We start from the raw sequence: 16924 nt of genomic DNA, 5'->3' as shown, positions 1-16924 counted from the left end.
AGACAAAAACAACAACACTTGACTGTGTTCGAATACAAGTTTGCCGTAATGGAACCCCTTTTTCGTTGTCATTAATCCACCTCATGGACCATCCCAAGATGGTATGACACGATAAGCTCATCATGAGCTCTTTGCCTCTTCCTACATACATTGGTCTACTACTACTATTACTACTAAGCTGGAAGGCACGTTTGAGTAGCTGATGCTGTTGTGTGATGTCATTAACATATCTATCACACATGTTCTTGCCTCAATTTGAACTGTAGCGTTGCCGAGGCAGATGTTTTAGTCAGGTGGGGCCGACTCGTCGCTCTTCTCTCTCTCTCTCATTCTGTTTGAGGCTGGCTCCACATCCTTAGTTGCTGCATCCAGTCTCAGCTGAATTACATGAAACGCTACGCACAGAAATTCCGGGCTGTTCCGCAGCCCGTGTCTGGAAGTATGACTACTCCCTCGAAAACTATCTGTAGAGAGCCCAGAATTTCCTGGTCTCTGAACTGAGTCCGCGAACACTCGCTCACTTCGGCTCCTGAGACTTGGCTTGGAAGCCGGGGAGGACGAATTTGAACGAACCCTCTCTTAATCCAAAGCTCGATATCTGAGCGGAACGCTCGGAGGAAACACCGCTCAGAGAAGGACGGCATGTAGGGTTTAGCGTTGATCCCGAAGTACCTCGGTTGATCTGAGTACTACAAGTTTTGCGAGTTGCTGTGTTACTGGCCCGGTGATGTTGGATGAGTGACTACGAGTCTGCTAGATAGGGGGGAAGAACGAAGGAGACGAGCTGGAGGGATGTCATGGCCAGACCGCCGCGCCGAGAGTTGCAACTTATGACAAGGCGGTGCTCAGTGGATACATTTTTTCAGCTTGAGACTAGTGAGGGAAGGACAACGTCAAAGTGACTACGAAAACTCCACTCCGGATTCCGGAGTGATCAAGGGCTATTTCAACCCCTTGAATCCGGACTTTTGAGTCCGTAAACGAGTAGCCAGTGTAGTGAAGGTTCCCACCATTTCACACCCTTAGGGATATCTGGGAACTGAGTGCAGTGCCATCAAAATGATGTTTTACCCGTGATGCCTTGCTTATCGGTCGACTAAATAAGAATAGTGTGTGTGCCTTATCAGAGACAAAATATCATTCACCATGGCCATTTCAGAATCACCCAATCAAAGCAGTCAAACCAAAAGCCGTGTGGGGGTTCGTAGGGGTCCGAACACCATCAATACAGATTGCAATTCTAGTGGAACCACCACCAGTGGGAACAAGACCATGGATTACACTTGGATGGAGCCCCACCACGATCCCATTGCCACGGATACCAATTTGGCCGAGATCGATTTCGAGGACTTCCGCAACGAAGATCTGGCCTATGCCTTCTCTTGTGGGGTGAGTAGAGCACAATTCACACTCATTGACGTTGTGTTTCATGAATAACTCCCGTCCTGAGTATTCAGCATGCATTGATTATTGGATAGTTCCGATAATCAATAAACTGTCTCGGGAATGTGTTCCATGTTCCTGGCCTCCTTTGTGTTCTGGACGAAGCCTTAAAAGAAGGTTGACACGTATTCTATTACCTGATTATCTATTCAATAGTGCTCGTCTACATTCAAACATCATTCATTCCGTTCCGTAATACTGCTTTATTTGGAATGCGTGATAATGCCGTTCAAGGAAGTTCAACTGCAGAGTAGAAGAATGTGCGTAAATGGTTTTATTCCTTTGTAGAGGACAACTGTTCATCAAACCATAATGGTTAAGCTCAGCCGCATTGGTCGTCCATCGGAAGAATATACCTATTTATACAAGTCATTAGCCAGCCAATGAACATGCTCAGCCAGGGAAGTAATGCTCGCTTTGGATTGAAATTGAATGACTGTTCAGAAAAATGAGCAAACCGACTTTCATTCCCATGAAGTATGAAGTGGAACAAAACTTAACAGGAAATTCTTCACATAGTTTCTTAACCGAGGCGATAAGACACTTTTTTTGATGGCAGGAGGGAGAAACAAATAGAGCGAAGGCATTCTACTTAGAATCAAATTTAGTCGTCAATAACAAGAGGGTCGTCGTCGACGTCGTCGTCGTTCCCGACAAGGAAACAAACATCCCTGTCATTCTCAGTCTTTCATTTCCATGAGGGCAAAATTACCTTTCATCCCAGGTCTTCCCTTGGTTGATTTCTATCAGACCTCTGAACTTATCAAATAATCTGATCCCGACTGAATGTAGTAGATTTACAGCCGAGTCACCCTGACCCTTCAATCCAGTTGCATATGATGCTATGCATCCGACAAACTTCCAAGAAACGCCACTCTCCTGCGCCCTTTATCCACTTCATTCTTGTAATCGTTTCCAAACTCCTTAGTGTCGTTCTTCAATGTCAGGGAATTCTTCTGGAGGGGAACATTCAATTTCGTGTTTGGGGGGTTTTGCGCCAGAAATTGACATGCGCTACTCGGGCGTCCCATTTCCACTGAAGCACACTGTTCCATTTGGAAAATTCTCCACTTTGTTTACGTTCCTCAATTAACGGACTGACTCATGAATGCCTGACTTGCCCCCTCTCTGTGAGATGCATGCACTGCATACCGTTGCTATTGAAATGGCAAGAACATTACGCTTCTTCGTTTCAACGATTCTCTTGAAATCGAGCTTGAAACTCCCAAATTTTGAGACGTTTTTCATGTGCACAGCTCATATTTAAAAACCGTTGTCAATGAACATGCAATTTAGTAAATAATATGCAGCCACCTGAAGTCGCATACACCAGTGAGCGGATGAGAGACAAACAAGGTAGAAACTGAAGGAAGGTGGGGGAGCTTAATTAGTTTCCCCACGTCCATACATTCACCCCTTCTAGGTACATTTCTTCAAAGGCTCAGGTTCTCAGTTTCAAATGCTAGCTGCCTATACCTCTGCCCTGTTCTGTATATGTACACGCCAAGGTAGGTGGAGTTGCCCCTGCCAAGGGGTTAAAGTCATCAAGTAGGGTCTAATTAATATTATCTCAGGGCTGAAGAACTGGCTCATATATTGCCCAATCCTTGGCTTTGCCTCAATGGCATTGCCTTAACAAAAGACAATTTCTGTAACTGGAAATGTCACACTCGGGGTGACTTTGTCAAAGTAAGATGGAGGATCCTGTTTTCAAGCACTTATTTCGAGGAGTGTGGCAAATTCAATTGGGAATGAATGTGCAGTGAGAAAAATAACAATCTCCTTGGGTGGAAATGGAAACCTCATTTTTGACTCGAGCGCCCAAGGTCAGATTTTTCGGCCATGGAAAAGTATGAGGTTTCATTTCTTTTTGTTTTTTTGCAAATGCGGTGAAATGCAGCTTGAATATCGAAGGATAACAACAAGGGAAAAATACTGGAGAAATACTACTCCATTCTTGGCAAATCATGTTTGGCTCTAGGTGGACAAGCCTATGAAGGGGCCCTGTTATCTATATGTTAAGCAAAATAGCCCCAAGTCTTTGTTTAAATAGGATTTTTATTGGCAAAAAAGCCACAGGAAAGAACTTGAACGACATTGTAAAACTCGTTTTGGTGTTCATTCTGAATGTTTTCAATTCAACTCAATGCCGAGAGGAAATGATTGTCAGCACTATATTGAAAATTGATTTAAGGGTGTTAATCTCAATCAAAGCACCTTTTCCATAGTTTAAACAAAAATGTAACTCACTTCAACCACCTGGAATTGCCTTTTTATGATGGCGTCTTTTCAAACTATCATGTGTATTTCAACCCCTTTTTTTATTACCACCAAATTGAGCATTGTGGAAGTTCTACTGTCTTGAGGCTCGCCAAGCCCGAGCATTTTCTCTTATTGGCTATTGTTTATGCATTTGGTTATCCCATAATCGATCTGCGATTGCCAACTCATCGGTATTCCGACCTTAAAGGGGGTAACCGACTTTACCCCCGGGTTCTTTGTTCAATGCCTGATTTTCTAGGTTCACTAGCACGCCTAATGATCATTGTACATTTGGTTGCAGGAGGATGAATCCGGAGGTTCCAGTGCGGACATGTCGATTTGTCGCTCGGAGGTGCTTTTCTCCTCCATGCGTGATTCAAGTCTATTGAATCAGACAGGAGAAGGATTGCCTTGTCTGGGCGGTCTCGGTGGCGTTGGTGGTGGTGGAGGAGGAGGCGGCCTCGGGAAGCAAAGCAACATCCAAGATTCCTTAATGGATGCGCCAGATTTCAATTATGCAGATCAGGTCAAAGTCAACAAGAACCATTATCAACTTACCTACAGTGGACATGGGGGAGCGGGGAGTATGTACGCCAGTATGAGCTCTTCTGGCGCCATTGGATCCTCTGCTGGAGGTAGGTTTGGGTAAATGGAAAGAGCTTTTCCACTTTGTTTTGGGGAGGCTTTCCAGCCTTGAAGCCTTGGTGGACATAAGAGACGTTTAAGAAGACATTAGATGTCTTAATTGGAAGAGTGGCCCCCTCCTTAGAAGTTTTCTCATTTCGCTCTGCTTCCTTTACAGATGAAAACAATCCAATTCCGTTATTGTTGGGGAGTGGAGGCTCGGGTAGTGGCGAATCTTCAGGGAAGCTGACCACCTGGTCGAACTTGGGAAGTAAGCAGCGAAGCGAGTCTTACAACCAATATCAGCAACAGCCAATTTCTTCACAACAGCAACAACAACAGCCTCTTCAACCCGAGCGTTGGCGTTCAAGACACCGTGAAGAGAACTCATTAAATAACAATAATAATGCATCATCCTCAGGCTCGGGCTCGGCCTCGGCCGAATCCAGGAAGTCGAGAAGCCTCCCTGACATGGGGAGGGAGAAGCGGGGGAATGGTAATCAGAACACTAACGACCTCACCCCAGGAAGTGAGGCCAAATTGGTCAATGCCTTCATGAAGAATCGGGAGGATCGCCTCTCGTTTGATGACCCCCTGGCCACTCAAATCAATTTGGTGGGCGATAATCAGCAACAGGACGAACAGCAGTTTGGAGGCTGTGGTATTCCCATGATGCGTAGCAAAGACACGGTTAATCAGTTCTTGAAGACGGCCTCCCGCCAGCTCACCAGCATTGAGGAAACTGCAGTGGAACACGGGAGCTCCAGTGGGGCGGGGAGCAGCCAAGCTAGTCATTCTGAGGCCAATAGCAGTGCTAACAAAGTTAGTGGAACCATCTACGCCCAAGACACCAACACGGTCAAACGGAGGCCCCCATTGCCATCAAGTAGTAGCAAAGCGACCACTCCCTCTTCAAACCGCTCCTCTCGAGCATATCCAGATTTGGACTTTCTTGAGAACGACGTGGGACTATGGGACGCGTTTTTCTTGCACTCTAAGAACTCTTCCAAATTCCAGTCCGTTCTGAGACCTCCACCCCTTCCTGTGGAGAGCTACCTTCAACGATCTTCGCGAACTCAAGGGAGACAAATTCAAAATAGCGAGTCGCTTCGAACATTGCTCCCAGATCCTCAGAAGCACCTCTTGCCATCGCCCTCCGAGAATGCCCGATCATCGCCCATTTCCCAAGTGTGTCAGTCATTATCTCGGCTCCAAGCTGCTGACCATCGGGTCATGCGGAGTCAGGACATTCAGAATGAGGCCATTAAGTCGATGTTCAATCAGAAGTACCAGCAACCAAATGCTGACGATGTGCAAGTTGTCAAAGTCAAGGAAGCCTGGACTGAGGCCCCAGAGAAGGAGCAAGTGGTTCTGCGCGTGCGGCCCTCGAGGAAAGGCAAAGAGGATGCCAATCTCAATCTGATCAACAACAATAATCAAACGAGCTCAGAGGTGGGGGCGTCAAAGCGAAGGAGCTATATTCCTCAAGACTATCTCTCTCAAGTTCTTCAGCAACCCACTACGCCCTTGTCCAGTTCCACGAGTGGTCGGATCCCTCGCCGACCCAGTGAATTCCCCAAGGTAAACAAAAGCTAAGTTGGGAACACAAAGCCAGGTCAGCTTAAGGCGAAGAAAAAACGTTCACATGCGCTCTCAAAGAGAACTTGAGTGCCGCCAATAAAATGTACAGAAGTATCATGTTAGCTTGTCGGCGGGCTTGGCGCAATTCATGTAACAACTCGACCGACACATATTGGTCCACTCTTGAAAATTGTACAGAGAAAAGCTGTTACTTATACTTGGAATGTGAAATTGCCTTTAGGTGAGATTTGAAGTGATATTCTCCTTTTGTTTCTGCAAGGTATGGCTCCAACGAACTTCATGGTGTCAGCGTGATGTGCCTGGCACATAAATTATTCCCATAATGGAACAGCAACCTCTCTTTTTTTCAAGGAGTGGTTCTCCTTAGCCTTCGTTTCTTTGTTGGAGTGCCCTGAATTTCCCCTCCTGAGCCAGCCTTGAGACTTCCTTTTAATATTCGTTGGGTTTCCATTTCAGTCTGGAAGTCAGAATGACCTGTGTGATACCTGGACCCCTGAAGAGGAGGATCGGTCCAATTCTAGATTGTCGCGGCTCTCAGGAGTGGCTACAAGTAACAACCCTTTGGGCTCATCAGCTGGCATTCCTGGGGCTCGACGACGAGGCAATGGTACCTCGGCGGAATACCCATTCCACATGAACTTGTGCATGCCCAAGCAAGGCATCAACTTTGATCTCACCCATAAAAGAGGTAAGGCCACGAGGATGGGCAATGGGGGAAAGGTATGGGCATTTATGGAAATTGGATCAGCCTTTTTATTGGATTGGCTTTCTTGGCACTCCCGCGAGGTGAACGTGTTCTTACGGTCCACAACACTTCCTTTTAGGCAGGGGGAACATCACGTGGAACAACTTGAGAGAGGTAGAGTTCTAAATTTGGACCCAATTGAGTCTTCTCTTGTTCGCAGAGCAAAAACGGGCTGGACTGTTCTTTAAGTAACTGAGTGTTCGAGAGCCCTACTAGCCTTGAATGAGCAGCTCCCTCACAAGTAACGGAACGACAATAGAGAACTTCCTACGCATAGTTTTTGGGGGAAACGACAGAGATCTTTTGCTATCCTCCAAAGAGAAAGAGGAACGGCTCTAATGAGATGAAGAAGCTTGTTCCAACTGGTTCCCTCTAGGCGCTAGCGAGTATTGATAACGACTAGCCTTTGGCTACAGACCACGTAAGACTTGTATTGACCTATTAGCTAAGTGGCAACACGAACGAAGCAGCCCTTCGTTTGGCTTCAATGGTGAGGACGCGGCTGCGGTGTATATAGAGGACGATAAGATCAATGAGCCCTTGGGACTTGCTATTTTGGGAACCGTGCTTTACACAACGTTGTTCATCGTTTCAGGACTTTTCATCACTCTCTACCAAGCTGTAGAGAGATTGTTGATCTATCAAGAGGATGAACAGGGATCCTCAGGCATGTCTGCTTCAGCCTCGGCTCGGTGCATTCTCTTCCACGAGCTCTGTCCGGCTCTCTATGCGATCATGTCAGATGGGCTCAAAGCTGAGGTCATTACCAGTTTTGGTCGCATGAAGACCACAGTGTGGAGTGTTATCGAGGCTTTGACCCGGCAGGGACCTTCATCGGCTCAATCCACGTGCGACTTGGTCATGCTTCTCAATTCCAAGTTTGCCGCTAGTGGCGAAGATGAGCGGAAGTTTGCAGGATTTGTGGCAGGACTTCTCAAGTAAGTTGGGTTTCCATGTATTTGTCCGTATTTGTAATATTTTATAGTGATGAGCACCATTTGGGCAAACGAGAGTGTGCTCTTACCGGAAGCCATCTCAAATATTCAGGCTTTGGTGCGTCAGGCTTTCCTCCCACTAGATTCAATTCAATTACTCAACGATGCCCCTTTTTCTATCCAACAGCATGTCATGTCTGCACATCTGGTATGCCAAACTCAAATGGAACATGGACGTTCTTCTTCGATTTTATGAGAGACACGCCTACATCTGCGCCCTTCACAAGGAGACTCGACTCCTATTTGATGAGCTCAACTTCTGTCTCCAACGACTCTACTCAATTCCATTCCATCTCGATCTCCCGTTCGCCTCGGATCTCCTAGAAACCGTGCCCAGCGCAGCCTTCTATTCCCGCAGTCATTCCAGTTGGACCACGAGTGCTGGAGGCGTTTCCATTCCCAGTGATGCTCGGACGCCTAACTCGGAAAGTGGCGGGAGCACTCTGAGCGGGTCCGGCAGGAAATCCAAGTCTCGAATTCCGAGGCCCATCTCTCTCCCGAAGAGGTTGGAGGCGAAGTTCGGCACAAGTCCGAGTCCGGTGAGGTCGAGCAAGGTGGTGAAACAAGTTTCCGTAGAAACGCCCAGTGGGGCCAAACCGGCCTCGGCCAGAAAGTCTCGGGTCAGAGAGACGATTCGCTTGTTCGACTCGAGTACGAAGCACAAGCCCCCTTTAGTCCTGAGGAATCCGTCGGCCAATGGGGCACGCACTCGTGGCAACCTCTCGCAAGCCAAGTCGCCCAAAACGGGGGCCGGTGAGGCCATGGCCCGGTTGGACAGCAGCGGAGGGGGTCGGACGCCCGACACCTAGTTTGTTGTGAGGAGGGTTTTGTTATAAATGTAGTAAAGTGCTGTATCTACTCGTGGATGGTTGAAGGTACTACATGTGGATAATACTTATGCTGAGAAATTTGGTAAATCGTGCTAAGCTGGCAATCCTGTATTTTTTGACAATACGTGTTCTGCGCCCCATTTTTTTGGAATACTGTATCCGAAGCGACCCGCTTCTGTAAATCCCCAACCAATGTAAGACAATTCTTTACTACACTCATAAGTATTAGTACATACATGCAATTTCTCCCGTTTTAGCATCATCCTCAACATCCTTCCTCTTCTTCTTCTTCTTATTATTATTATTGTACAAGTATGAACGGATGTCGTTTAGCTTCCCCGCAAGCATAGGCCTGTTAATCTGTCACATGCCTCGCAACTCTTCATTTTTACACGGTTAAAAATTCCATCGAATTTGTACGTTTTTGTGAAGAAAGCTGGAAGATAATCCCTTCACCTTGGTTGGATCTGAGGACTCGAGAAAATGAGCCCCAAAATGACAACGTACCAATGGGTCTGCGTGAGTTCCTTTAGATTTCTCATGTCAGAAATTATTTTTGTCAAACAAAAAGAAATCATCGAAATTGTCCCATTTGTTCTTGCAATCATTCATGCTTTGGTGACATTTTTCCGCCTACTTTCCTTTCAGATATTATCATCATTATTAATATTATTACCATCGTCATTATTCCTATTACTATTATCATCTTCAGTGTGTTTTTTGCCCAATTCAAAAACATTGTAAACATTAGAAGAATAAATTTGAGAATAGTTTAATCATCAAATTGTGCAATATTCTTTTCTATGAGAAATTCATCATTGCACGTATTCATATTTCTGTTGGTCAATATTCCACTTTTGGAGGAGGAGCTTCGTAGGTCAGATCATTCAAATAGTACCTGAAACCAGTTAAGTGCACATAGTTCATTTCCCAGGAACGATTCCTTCTCTTAATACTCGCAGGTCAACTCACCAATCGGGCGATGTCTCACAATCCACGTTGTAAGCCCAATCGCACACGCGATACTTTTGATTGAAAGCCGTCATCTTATCGCACATGTATGGCACCCTCCGACCTGCGGCATCACATAAGTGGAAGATCTGGCAGTCAAATTCGAGGTCTGCGTAGAATCCGATGGATCGGTCGGTGCAATCAAAAGTGAACGTGGCGTTTGGAAACTCTTCCCATCGTTTGACCTGCAAGATCAAGGAGAGATTCCACAATTACTCATGAATGCAACACCCTTGATTTATATAAAGATCATGTGCGTTTCTCCGTTCATGCGATCAAACTAAAAGTAGCATTATGTCAGTGGAAAATGTCAATCAATTGCCTTAACATAAATGCAGGATTGTTCCTTTTGATGAAATGAATTCAATTCCTTTTTTGTGCATGAAGTGGATGATTTTTTCGACGACACTTGGTTTCATTAGATTGTCAAGTTTTTACCAGCAAATATTGCTTTTGTCACAGTTTTGAGATCAATCTAAATTTGTGTTTAATTCCTTTTTTTTATCGAAAATATTTTAATTTTATTCGGTTCTAATAACATGAAGGTAACTTAGCAAAAAAAAACGCGCTAAATATTTAGTCAATAGAATACATTTGGGGGAATATTTATTTTTGGGTGAAATCAACTTTCTAGGAATTAGTCAACTCTTTTTATGTCCTGAACCGTTCGGGACATATTTTTCGCCTCCCAAGTGAACAACCTCCACTTTCGAAAAGGTGAAGTATTGACGCATTAGTTTCAGTAAAAGATTAAGTTATTATCAACAACTTTATTCTGCGTTTTTTAAGTACCATCACTAAAAGCGATTTCCATTAGCACTCTTTTTGCAAAACAAAATTTGCCAGGTGGTTTGCCGATTTACTTAAAATAACTTAAAACGACGAGTGACGAATAAAACAGCATCTTAAAATGCCATTCATAAAGCGGTATAATAACGATCAATGCAATATACTTGAACATGAAGCAATTGTCTAAGAGACATTAAAGTTATTCTTTTGATAGGCAATACCACACTCGGCCAAGTTTGATTTTGTAACTGAGGGCAATCTTGAGTACCTTCCTAAAAATACCTTCTATAACGACACAAAAATACAAAAGTATCAATACACAATACATCATAAAATATCTTTACAACTTTCTCCATATCAACTACCAATTATTTTTTTAAACTGAAGCCTTTTCATAAGATTTGACACTGACTCTAGACGATGAAAAATGTTTAATAAAACCAAAATATGTGCATACAAGAACTGCAAAAATATTCATTTATTTGTCCCTATTTGCAGTACGTCTAATCATCTCGCTATGTTTTCATAAAAAAATTCACCATGTTTCGTTATTGGCATTGGCAGGGGTTCCAGTCAAAAGAGACTTCTGTCACTTTTGGTCTGTGTCGAATGCCAGTTTAGTGCCTGTTTCCATCATTTACTACATCATTTTTTATGGTATTGTTACCCTGTGGTGACTGGTAGATGGTGATAGTGATCCCTCGTCGTTCCATTCCCAAGATGGTCGGCCAATCACATTTTGAAGCACTGTCAAACCTAAATAAAGATGACCGGTTCAATACATGATCATTGATCAATAACGACTTGACTCGTGGTGTCCTTGTCAAAAACTCACTCAGCATCATAATGGCTCTGAGACTCAAACCCATCTTGTGTCCTCTGATTCTGAAACGAAAAACCATTTGTAATATGGTCACCTTTCGATAGCAGTTTCATTGGCTTCATTGTTCATTACGTGTTTGAAAACCATTTCTAACCTACATCCAACCCTTTTGAGTAGAGAAGATGGTCAAGGTCGTTGGACAGTGTGGTCACTTATTGTCCATTTTGCAATTATTACTCATGGAGAACCTTAAATGAGCGAGTTTACGGCCAAAGAACTACACGGTCCTAAAAGGAATGCAAATTTATACTCAACCACCCATGGTTCCGTGGTATTGATCGGTATATTTGCAAGTGTCGCGCATCTTCACATTAAGAAATTCTTGACTGTCACATTGATGTGATCTCCCATCTAAAAGTTTGTTAGAAGTTGACATAAAATATGCTCGAAGTCTGTCGTTCCTAAGATTATGTCATTTGAATAGGTCCAGCCAAGTCCGTCAAAGTTTTGAGTGCCCATAAATTCCTGCTCTTAAATAAGTAAAACATAAATATGAGACATAAAGTAGGAAGCCGCTCAACTCAACTGACACTCAAACTTTAATTGAAAGCCACAAAATCGCATTAGCCCAAACTGAGGAAGGATACCCATACTGACTGGCGTACGGAAATGTTGCTCATAATAATTTCCTTTCAAATATTTGGCTGCATGCATTTTTTCCTGGTTTCCAGGATACACCCCTTTTTGCGATTCGGAAATTGTTCAACAATGCAGTCTTGATTGGGGATTTACTCCAATGATTATCAGATCCTCTGGCATCTTAATCCCTAGAGGATCAGGTTATGCAAACTTTAATTGAAAGCCACAAAATCGCATTAGCCCAAACTGAGGAAGGATACCCATACTGACTGGCGTACGGAAATGTTGCTCATAATAGTTTCCTTTCAAATATTTGGCTGCATGCATTTTTTCCTGGTTTCCAGGATACACCCCTTTTTGCGATTCGGAAATTGTTCAACAATGCAGTCTTGATTGGGGATTTACTCCAATGATTATCAGATCCTCTGGCATCTTAATCCCTAGAGGATCAGGTTATGCAAGAGGTAACTAGAAAGGATGAGGATAACACCCCTTAATAACGCTTCTTCCAACTTGGGTGGTAAACCCATTGCGTTTTATGCATTTTCTCAACACCTAACCTTGATATCACTTGGCTTCGACCCTCATCTCATTACTTTTTCACCACGTTTCCCATCTTTCCTTGAAACATTAACAGTTATAGTTTATCAATACTGGTGCTAGAGTCATTGTCTTAAAGCACGAGGAAGAACCCATTCGAATCAAACATTCCAATCTCTCTCTACCTCAAAACTCCAAGCGATTTACAAAGGCTATTTAAATATGAAGGATATTCAAGTACCATCTCAACCATTCAGAAACATTTCTCAAACCACCCACGACCCTCCAACCATGTCAAGAATGGCCATGAAAGCATTTGGAATGTCAAGTCTAATGAAATCATTCGTGCTGACAAGCCAGCACCACTTGAAACAGAACTCCCCCGCGAATTTTTTTCGCCAACCCATCCAGTAGAGCCTGTTCAAAATGGCATCATCCCGATACTGGAGATGTCAACAGGCTGAATTCGTGGTACTAGGGTAGCTATGAAGGGAACACTGAACAAGTGAATATTTGCACATCACGCGTAACCCATCATCTTGGCACGAGAAAAAAAAAGTTGAGAAACGGTCTCTTTCTCGCCTCCATCTATCTTGGACGGGGAGTGTGGAGAATCTTGCGGAAAGATGGGTAAAATAGGTCGTCTGGTATTCATTAGCCTTGACCTGGTTAGCGGGGATGGTGATGGCAAATTGGCTATTTACTTAGCATGTTCTTATGTTACGGAGCTCTGGCTTTTGAAAGAGTGACTTCTGGTTGAAGTTGACCTTCAATCGCTGAGGCCCCATTGAATTTCGGATCGAAAAGGCGTTGTCAAGACATGTTGATCGTGATGGATTCTCCTATTATTTGCATCTAGGAGACAAATTGAGTGGTTCAAAATCTCGAAAATCTGTCCAAGGGATCAAGGCTATTCAATTTACCTTCTCAGTACTAAAGTCTGTCCCAATGCACAAACATCAACTTATCTGAAAGTAACTGGGATGAAAGTTAACACTCTGCACATCGCGGAATCCTGAAGCCCAGCCAAATAGCAGTGAAGTAAACAGTCCAGTGCCCTGAGTAGCTTATTTTGTCCAGTACGTTTTTGAGCCTTGGTGGCATCTTGATCTGGAGATGCGATTTGCATTAGGTCGAATGACCACTTTTAAGTTGAGAAGAGTTTGGGTAGGCAATTGTCTGGATACATGAGAGGGTCAAAGCATAGAGCATGAAGGTCGCTCGCCTCAATCACTTTTTCATACTTTGCACTTCCCAGCGATAAGAAACGACCTTGACCCTTGCGGACTATTACTTAGATTCCATGCTTTTAATAGTCATAAAATTAACCACTTCGAACATCGGACCAAGTCGCTGAATTTTCCGTTCTGCCAAATTGGCACCGTTCATTGGACGATCTGAAGAAGATTGCGAATTGGCGAGAATACTCAAAGACATGGAAAGCACTTGAGGACCAGATTGATATCAACGAAACATCTTCAACTCAAGGCTGTGGCTTTATGAATGAAGAACTTCAAGTACCTACGATAAATCATCCAATTGATCCTACTAAGATCGAAATGTTATTGAGCAATAAGGCGCTAAAGATTTAATGTAACCTCGTACTAACAGGCAGTACGCACAAGGTAAAAGTTGTACTCAGGGTATGAAGCCCAGTGTCGATAGTTTCTTATTGGAAATGGAACAAGGCGCGTTGAAAGAAGGGAGGCATACATGATGCTGTCCTTGTGATGGACCGAAAGCAATTTTGAACTACATGTTGATAGGGGTATCAGTTTCACCTTCTCCAATCCTTTATGCCATAGGGGCCCTTATTTCCAACGTCAGACAGCCCTAAAAAAATGGGGAAGAGGCACGGTAGATTAATTGATAAACTATTCGTAGCATGCTATAAATACGATTTTACATCTGGACATTATGTGACCTGGGTCATTAATTAAACATCAGATTTTGATAGAGTTAATCAAACCAACTCAAACGCAATGTAATCAACTACAAAAAGAAGAACCGGCCCAATCGGCCCTACATTTGGGAGAGACTAACTCATAGAGCGCCCTCTGAAGCGCAGAATATAAACCATATTTAGTACACCGTTGGAAGCCTGTTAGTTGAACTTTTGTCAAGATATGACTCTATTGACAATTTAAATTTCTTCAAAGATTTCTTCAAAACATGACATGTGGTGGATGGCAAAATCGAAAAACGGAAGCAGGAGAGGAGATATGAGTAAGTGATCAGAGCTGTTCTGCTGACAAAGGTCTTAGGTTTGATTACCCTCCCAGACCTCTTTCTAAGAGACTGGTTCCACACTAAAAACCGAAGAACCAAACTGCCCCTAGCAATGGCACTGCCTATCGGAGAAAATGTAAATGAACAATTTGAAGCTGCCCCTCCCACACTAGTACACCGATAACAAAGAAATATCCTCTTTTACTGGAAGAGGATACACTGATTTTTCCAGTCTCTTTAAAAATAATAATTCTGGTGTCGACCTCTTGCACTACAATTGAAAGTCTCTAAAAATGACAATACTTTGCTTACCTCTTCAAATTCTTCAGCCCAACTCGAATCCAATAAGGTCCAATCACCGACCAGAAGAAGATGAGTACTGAGGAGATGCCAGAGTTTCCTTTTGGCATGGACAATTTTTTCCTACCCTTCTGTTTCCGACACATTTCGGTTCCCCGCCGAAACTTCGAGTCCTTCCTTCTTCGTTATGCCGCCCGTTCTTCAGAACGTCCATTCTTGGTTTTGGTGCTTTATTGAGCATTGACGCAGAAACAACTCCGCAAAGCTCATATCGATGTTTTGAATCGCTAGGAAAAAGTGCCGAAAGAAACAAATAAAAATTGTTAATTTCAAAAGTAGTAGGAATTGGATGTAAGAACTTGTTTTGACGTCGAGCAGCAAGGCTAGAGCTTTGAATGCAAGAAGTTATCCGAACATAAGTTAAGGTAAAGAGTCGCTAATATTGTAAGGAAAACTAGTTTTGACAACCATTTGGAACTTATCCTTAACGACAAAACAAGTCATTCGGAAATAAGTTCTTGGAAAGCTGTAAAGCTAAATTAGAGGCTCGTAAATTTCAATATATCTATTTCACTACACTGATTTGTGAAATTAGTTTTTCGTTATGGGTATTTTGGGAGGCAATTGTTACTCCCTTTGTGGGTTAGTCATAAATATCTAGGTAGACTATGGGTTAGTAGATTGGCAACAAGAGAACCAATATTCATGAACTAAATAATCAAAATATTCTCAGATACTTTTTTTCGAACTAATATCTTTTTTTGTGGACTTCATTACCGTCACTAGGAATAGAATTCCTAGCAATTCAAGCAGAAAAAAAGCTTTAACACTCTTTATCTTACTCAACTTTATATTCATAAATTATCTGATCGTCCAACAAATTATAGAGTTCTACTTGATTTAGTTCATATAAAAAAAGTGCCAACGAATGGACTAGTTAACAGATCTACGACCATTACGTTCTATAAGAAATCAATTATTGTAATATTGACTAGGAATGTAATTAATCATAATTAAAATCACTTTCTTCTCATATTTGTTCGGTCAAAATTGTTTTCAAATTGTGATTTTCATTTTATTTACATCTGCTTGCACATAAATTACAAGTTGCGATTTTTAATTAACCCTGTTATGACAAATTCTTGGCATTTTTGCTTTTAATTTGGCATTTGAATTGTTCATTTTAGTAAGGTATATTTTCATTTTGTGGATGACACTATTAAGGCTTTAACTATCGTCAACGTCACAATTTTTCGATAAATAGGCATTGTATTAGATTTTCGCAATGCTATATTTGTAGTTATTAAAGAAATTCTTGATTACTTTATACAGAGAAAAACGTTTGCATTTAGCTTTATCAGAATACTTTGTTCAAACTGAATTTAGCATAAGTGGCCCTTCAACCAAAGAGTAGGATGTGATAGATTTATCTTAAGCTTGGCATAAATGTCCGTTGAAAAATGTTTTAAAATATCAGAGGATGAATAGCTTAAGATAGTTTAAAAGTTTATAACCATAACCATATCAACATATGCACGAAGAAATAAATGTGACATGTATTTCAAATATCTCACCTATATTGCCGCAAATTTAACTCATTACAATCACTCCGCGCACAAATGAAATTAATCACTATAACTGCGAGCTCCCAAGAAAAAGACCATTCGGTTTTTTGGGGACCCAGGGATTTCAAATCGATTTTCTAACATATCTATGATGCTATCTTCTTTCATACTTTTTACCGTAAATGAGTCTCTGATAAGAAATTCAACACCAACAAATGCCATCGATTACAACCATTTTGAGCCGAAATGAAATTGATTGAGCTTGCTCTGGGCTCAAATGTATATCAGTATGATAACAAGTCATGAAAGTATGATTGAAGTGGATCAATTGCAATTGCAATTATATCGCATATCTACAAGCTCCAACTTTTGTGCGTAGTTTTCAACCGCATTTTGAAAGCAGTTTCTAAACCAAAGCCCCAATTCTCTCACAAAGAGACAATTAAGAGTAAAAACTCTAAAGAGTTCATATTGGCAGGAACAATGGTCTTTAAATCTTCCATGTATATTTCCAATGTTGTGTAAAT

General features: G+C 42.4%; 2 protein-coding genes across 3 annotated transcripts in view; one reads left to right on the top strand and one right to left on the bottom strand.

Annotated features, from left to right (window-relative positions):
- LOC131879802 (uncharacterized) overlaps positions 1 to 9285 on the top strand; it is a 14948-nt gene extending 5663 nt beyond the window's left edge. The window contains exons 2-7 of one of the 2 annotated variants that reach the window (XM_059226239.1): positions 1160 to 1389; positions 4007 to 4340; positions 4508 to 5910; positions 6388 to 6619; positions 7272 to 7614; positions 7799 to 9285. In XM_059226239.1, the coding sequence (XP_059082222.1) occupies positions 1273 to 1389; positions 4007 to 4340; positions 4508 to 5910; positions 6388 to 6619; positions 7272 to 7614; positions 7799 to 8480 (3111 nt within the window). In that variant the 5' untranslated portion in view covers positions 1160 to 1272 and the 3' untranslated portion in view covers positions 8481 to 9285. Of the gene's footprint in view, positions 1 to 452; positions 1390 to 4006; positions 4341 to 4507; positions 5911 to 6387; positions 6620 to 7271; positions 7615 to 7798 lie in introns of those variants that run through there. The other variant, XM_059226230.1, reaches the window with a different exon arrangement.
- LOC131879813 (uncharacterized) lies at positions 9262 to 15337 on the bottom strand. The gene is made up of 5 exons (XM_059226250.1): positions 14845 to 15337; positions 11137 to 11186; positions 10969 to 11057; positions 9474 to 9697; positions 9262 to 9399 (listed from the first exon to the last, which is right to left on the bottom strand). The coding sequence occupies exons 1-5, from the start codon at positions 14976 to 14978 to the stop codon at positions 9345 to 9347; spliced, it is 552 nt and encodes a 183-aa protein (XP_059082233.1). The 5' UTR covers positions 14979 to 15337; the 3' UTR covers positions 9262 to 9344.
- Positions 15338 to 16924: the final 1587 nt, after the last annotated feature.

Source organism: Tigriopus californicus, chromosome 1 (genome assembly GCF_007210705.1).
Source record: "Tigriopus californicus strain San Diego chromosome 1, Tcal_SD_v2.1, whole genome shotgun sequence".
Taxonomy (NCBI): Eukaryota; Metazoa; Arthropoda; class Copepoda; order Harpacticoida; family Harpacticidae; genus Tigriopus; species Tigriopus californicus.
Note: the sequence above shows the minus strand (reverse complement) of the source record. Positions and strands in the feature narration are given on the sequence as shown.

Excerpts from the sequence above, each read along its gene's own strand:
- LOC131879813 (XM_059226250.1), bottom strand. The coding sequence starts at position 14,978 with ATGTGTCGGAAACAGAAGGGTAGGAAAAAATTGTCCATGCCAAAAGGA. Across the intron at positions 11,058-11,136 it reads CAGAGCCATTATGATGCTGA|GTTTGACAGTGCTTCAAAAT; the intron begins GTGAGTTTTTGA and ends ATCTTTATTTAG. Across the intron at positions 9,400-9,473 it reads TGTGAGACATCGCCCGATTG|GTACTATTTGAATGATCTGA; the intron begins GTGAGTTGACCT and ends AACTGGTTTCAG.